Source organism: Arachis ipaensis, chromosome B06, assembly GCF_000816755.2.
Source record: "Arachis ipaensis cultivar K30076 chromosome B06, Araip1.1, whole genome shotgun sequence".
In the NCBI taxonomy this organism is placed as follows: Eukaryota; Viridiplantae; Streptophyta; class Magnoliopsida; order Fabales; family Fabaceae; genus Arachis; species Arachis ipaensis.
Genome location: NC_029790.2, coordinates 122,836,309 through 122,842,434, shown reverse-complemented (window position 1 = coordinate 122,842,434; position 6,126 = coordinate 122,836,309). Strand labels below are relative to the sequence as shown.

The window sequence follows — 6,126 nt, the reverse complement described above, 5'->3', positions numbered from 1 at the left end:
ATCAATGTTAAATTTAGTGATCGGATATTTTTATCAAACGATATTAATTTTTCATATGTATAACATCAATTTAATTTTTTTCATGGTTAATTTTGTGAATAGTAAAATCTTTCGTAATAAAAAGTAATTATTTACTTTTTTTAAAATAGAAAGCAAAAAATGCCATTTAGATATCTTCCAATAAGGGAGGCGTCATTTTCTCGATTTCTCTTCAAAGAATATATTAGAATAAAAGCGACAATGTTGTGTCCAAGATGGCAAAGATGAGTATAAATAGAGGAGTACGTGAAGCATCCTATTATTTGTGCGAGCGTAGGGACAATAATAATGGGCCCTCTAATAACTGAGTTTGGATTTGTTCTGTTACTAATACTCCCGTGGTTTCCTAGTGTAATAGCAGAGGAACCAAAACCCGCAAGCCCAGCTTGTGATTTTCCAGCTATATTCAACTTCGGTGATTCCAATTCAGACACTGGTTGCATGTCGTCTGCATTTTACCCTGCTATTTTGCCATATGGTCAGACTTTCTTCCATGATGCTGCTGGCAGAGCTTCTGATGGACGCCTTATTATAGATTTCATTGGTAATATTCTTGCTGATGCTTGTGTTCTATGCTTCTTCTGAGTTTATTAAAACACTAGTTATGATTTTTTATTTTTTCGGGGGATCCATATGCGATTTCACGTTGAATTTGTTTGGATATGTATAATTACAACTCCTCCAAAAGCCTGGTTTTCAAGAGTATTGCCACCAGTACCCCCTTTTTCATAGATCTTAGATTATTACTGTTCTCTTCATCATCACTTTTTTTTATCCTTAAAGGTAATATATATATTATTAGTGATGAATGTGTTACTGCATACACAAAATAACTTTTGAAAATCCAACATTTTGTTTATACAGTTCAGTGAACTAACCATTTGACCAATCAAGTCTGTTGAAAAAACTATATTAAAGATGCTAACTATGGATTACTTGTATATACTATTATATGCAGCGGAGAAGCTTGGTTTCCCGTACTTGAGTGCATACATAGATTCAATTGGAACAAGCTATAGGCATGGCGCAAACTTTGGTGCAGGATCATCAACCATTAGGCGACAAAACAGGACCTACTTTGATGGCGGTTCTCCTTTCACACTCGAAATCCAAACTGCCCAGTTTGTCCAGTTTAAGGCTCGCACCGCCAAGTTCTTCAACCAAGGTTTTCTATTTTACCATCATATGCATAATTGTTAAATTATATATAATTAGGATTATAATGTAGCTGTGATTTGCAGAGAAGGAAAATCCTTACACGGTTAACTTTCCGAGGCCAGAGGAGTTCGCCAAAGCCATCTACACATTTGATATTGGGCAAAATGATATCGCTCTTGGCATGGGCCACCAAGATTCCCAAGCACTCATCTCTGACATGCTTGAAAATCTTAACATGGCATACCATACCATACCTATACATTTTATAATATTTAGAAAGTATGTTATTCATTTATGATAATTAAATGAGGCAATAGCACCGACTTTTTCCTTCTCTCTGTATTTTTTTGTGTTTGGCAAACACTAATTTAAGTGTACCTATGTTAGATATTATATGAACAAGGAGCAAGGGTATTTTGGATACATAACACGGGTCCAATTGGTTGCTTGCCACTGAGCATGCCTAAGCACAATGCAAATAATAATACTCCAGTTCAAACTTTTAAATGGAGTTTACATTTTTGGCCTAGAAAAGAAAATACAGTAGAAAACCAAAAAGAAAACGACATTGCGGTTTCTGGGTCAGTTGATGAAAACGGGTGTGTCATATATGCAAACAACATAGCCAAAGATTTCAATAGTAAGCTCAAGGATGGAGTCCTCAAATTGAGGGCACAGTATCCAGATGCATCTTTAACATACGTGGACATGTTCTCTGCTAAGTATGAGCTCATCAGCAACTCCAAAAGAGAAGGTAACTCTTCTTTTAATTTTTCATCCATCTGAATTGAATTTCTTATTAGGGATTGTAATGATAATATTCCATAAAAATGAGCTCACGTCCCTTGTTCCCCATTTGTGAATTCTCTTCGGTTTTCACCTTGTTCTCTATGGATACGTGCTGGTATGAATACCAAAAAAATTTTAAAAACCAATTCTAAATGAAAAAAAAATGATACTTAAAATGTTGAACTTCAAAGTTTTTTTTTTTCCTGGACTTATTTTCCAAAATTACATGAAATGCGTGTTGACCCCGTTTGTTTTTTAGTACATGTCATAATGTATATCAATATAATTTAGGATAAACGATTAAACTGATACCTGAAATATAAAAAATATTAAGTATCTAACATTTCTCATCAATATATGTTAGTTTAATCTCCATTAATTAATTATATTGGTTTGGTCTCTTTTTTTTAAAAAAAAAAAATCACAACTTAATATATAGTTAATTGTATATGTAATTGCAGGATTTGTTGATCCTTCAGAAATTTGTTGTGGTTATCATGAGGATGGGTACCATGTAAATTGTGGGAACAAAGCAATGATTAAAGGTAAAGAAATTTATGCTGGTTCTTGTAAAGATCCGTCAAAGTACATTAGCTGGGATGGTGTGCACTACACTGAGGCAGCAAATCGATGGATTGCTAATCGCATATTAAATGGTTCATTGTCAGATCCTCCACTTCCTATAACACACTCTTGTAAAAGGACTCCATAGTGGTATTTGACACCATTCCCATAAATCAATTGAGCAACTTGATTATTCAATAATTTAACTCTATTTATGTGACTTTCATCTTAATAATCTCATTTGGTAAATAATTATATTTTTTTTTCTTTTTGGTGAAGGTATTTTCTAGTGGAAGAACTATTGGAAACTAGTGTTTTTGTTCCAGTGATGCACGAAAATCGTAATTCTTTAAAAGTTTTTAAATTAATAACTTTTTGCAGATAATATTGGTTAAAACAATTGTGACTAATATTGAGTTTTTCGTAAAGGATTACAACCATTTTTGCGTGTGTGTGTATTTTGTTTAGTGTTTTTAACCTAAATAAAATAAAAATTGAATTAATTGATTGTTCCAATTAAATTATGGTTTTATATTTGATCTTTGTTATTTATTTGTTCATTACATGTTATAAGGTATTACAATATGTAATGTCCGAATACCTTTAGGAGTAATTTAATTACCAGAGAAAAATTAAGGCTAAATCCAGACCTGAGCATTACCAAGAGATAACAGAATCAATCTTTAGTTTGCCTACATAAATCAAATTCAAAATATAAAAAAATTAAATCAAATTAAATTTACCAACAATTAACAACAAAAAATAGTAAATATTTTTTAGAGTAAAGTATCGTTTTTATCCCCAACGTTTTGGGTAAATCCTATTTGTGTTCCTAACGTTTAAATCATCCTATTTGTATCCCTAACATTTGTAAAAATGATTCAATGTTATTCTGCCGTCAATTACACATCATGAGCGCTTTAGTTTGAGTTTTAAAAATCTCTTCTTGAAGTTAGAATACAAATGTCTAGGATAGAATCGATGATCTACTTCGAAAAATAACTTATCAAATATTGAAACTAATTCCTACAATATCTACATAATTCACTTTTCTAGGGACATAATTGAATCTAAACACAAATAGTGGGTATAATATTAAAATCGAACACATCCAACTAAGACCTAATTGAGAATGAATACATCCAAGTGAGAATAATTGAAAAATATAATTTGATTTGTTAGTATAATTGATAGTAGGATAACATTGAATCACTTTTATAAACGTTAAGGATACAAATAGGACGATTTAAACGTTAGGGACACAAATATGACTTACCCCAAACGTTGGGGACAAAAACGATACTTTACTCTATTTTTTAAGAAAAAATCGAGATAAATTACTAGTTGGAGTACGATTGAGGTGGAGGAGTAGGGGTCGCAATCATGGATCTGAAAATCGAACCGGACCGACCGGTTCAACCGGGTTAATCGGAAACAGGTCACCTAGCCGGTCCGGATAAGCCTATAAACCGCATGGCAAAAAATTAGTGAAAATCGGTATAACTGGCGATTAACCGGTGAACCGGTAGAATCGTTCGATTTTTTTTCACACTCATATCTCCTCTCTTCTCTGAGAACCATTGCAGCCACCCCCACCAATCGAGCAGCCCACCGCCACCGCGTCCCGCAGCCACCACGTTCCGCAGCCACAGTAGCGATGGGTTTGACCACCGCAGCCTCCACCGCGTCCTTGTCATTGCCGACCTCGCCTCCTCTGTCGACGCCGTTGTTCGCCGCCGGTAAGTAATACTCTGTTATTCCTCCTCGCTGCCTTCTGATTTTCTGTTCATGATTTTGGTATCTGTTCATGATTTTCTGATTTACTGAACTTCATGATTTTGGTATTTGTTCATGATTTTCTAAGGTTATTTTGGATTCATGATTTTGGTATCTGTTCATAATTTTGGTTTTGTTTATATTGGAATCTGATTTTCCGTTCATGATTGTTTTTTCTGAAGTTATTGTTTGTTGTGGAACCCGCGCTTCTCTATGGAACTTGGATGTTGTTGTAAGTCTGAGCTGAATTTTATTCAACTATGCTTTTTTCCTAAAACTGAATTGTTGCACCACTCACTCATTAATATTGTGTCGATTGATCAGATCTTTGAGGTTGATGGATCAAGCAGCCATGTGGGACTCACTTATTTGAAGAATTCTGCATCCATCATGTGAGATGACCCCCACTTCTTTCCTAATTAGCTACTCACATGCAGAACATCAAATATTTCTGGCCTCTAGTGACATCACAAGGGAATGCACATTCCATATGATTATACATAAGTTAGAATTTACATTCTAAGTCTCTCATATCCATCTAAATTAACAACTAGCCTAATAAGCATGAAAGCATAATTTGATCATAAAAACAAATAAGGAAATTCATTTGAGAAGAACTCTGAGGACTAATAAGGAGGATCAAACTAAACAAACTTATGAATACTCCAAAATCTTTCTTTTATTTTTTTTACTCTCTAATCTTCCTTTCTTGAGTGGAAAAAGAGGTGGCAAGGCACTGCCTTTGACCTAGGTGCAAATTGGAACATTAATCATTGGTCTAATTCTATCTCTATCCCTTTCTTGATCCTCTTCACATGCTGCTCCTTATGATTATTATTATTATTGTTCCTGATGATCCTTCACATGCGCTTATCATTATTCAACATGTTTGTTAATGCATATTTAGTTATGAATAGTTGCAGCTCAAGTGAACTATGGTTCTCGTTGAGTAATAAAACTTTGATTTTGATTTTGATTGATATGATCGTTGCATGTTGTGTAAATGGAAGCAATTTGGGTCATGCCTTGGAGAAATGGTTGTTTTTTGTTATGAACTTTGATGATTGAAGTTGTTTGTGAACTTTTAATATTAAATTATGGAGAATTTATGATGTAAAATTGTGAAATTTTAAATTTTATTAAGTTAGAAATTATTAAATTTATATATTCAAAATTATATATAGTTTTTTTAATAATTTTATTTAATATTTAATTAAACCAGTTGAACTCCGGTTGAACTCTGGTCGAACCAGTAAACCATTGAACCAGTGTCCTCACCGGTTTATTGACCGGTCCGGTTCTCGCAACTTTGGTCGCAATATACATCTTATCTGTGGATATCAATCCAATCCAATCCGGTCGGATAGGGTGTGGATAGGGTTTTCGTGCGAGTTGAGCCTCAACCCAACCCACCAATTCGTATCCTATATATGTAATTATGTATATGTTATATACTTATATAAAAATATGTTTCAAGTGAATGTTAAACTAAAGACCTCTCACTAAATGCAAAAGATCCTTAGACATTAAGAGAATATTATTAATTGATAATTTAATACATTTTTTTACATAAAAATCAATTATATTTTAAATTATCATCAAGTTATATAATAATATTATATTTTTTTAGTAATCTGCGTGTTAAAAATTGGTAGGGTTAGAGTTGAGATATTCTCAACCTGCGGGTCACGAATAAAGTAGAATTGAATTTATATAAAAATTTTAACCTGCGAATAAAATTCGAGTTGGATCTAAATCCTATCCTACAATATCTATTGTAGAGGAGAAGAAAGATAATGG

At 33.2% G+C, this 6,126-nt stretch overlaps 1 protein-coding gene across 1 annotated transcript; it reads left to right on the top strand.

The window, feature by feature from the left end:
• On the top strand, nucleotides 282–2,918 carry LOC107605082 (GDSL esterase/lipase At5g14450). The gene is given in 5 exon segments (XM_021104938.1): nucleotides 282–583; nucleotides 998–1,204; nucleotides 1,281–1,416; nucleotides 1,515–1,951; nucleotides 2,448–2,918. Coding segments are annotated over 5 exon segments (1,287 nt in total). The 5' UTR covers nucleotides 282–327; the 3' UTR covers nucleotides 2,699–2,918.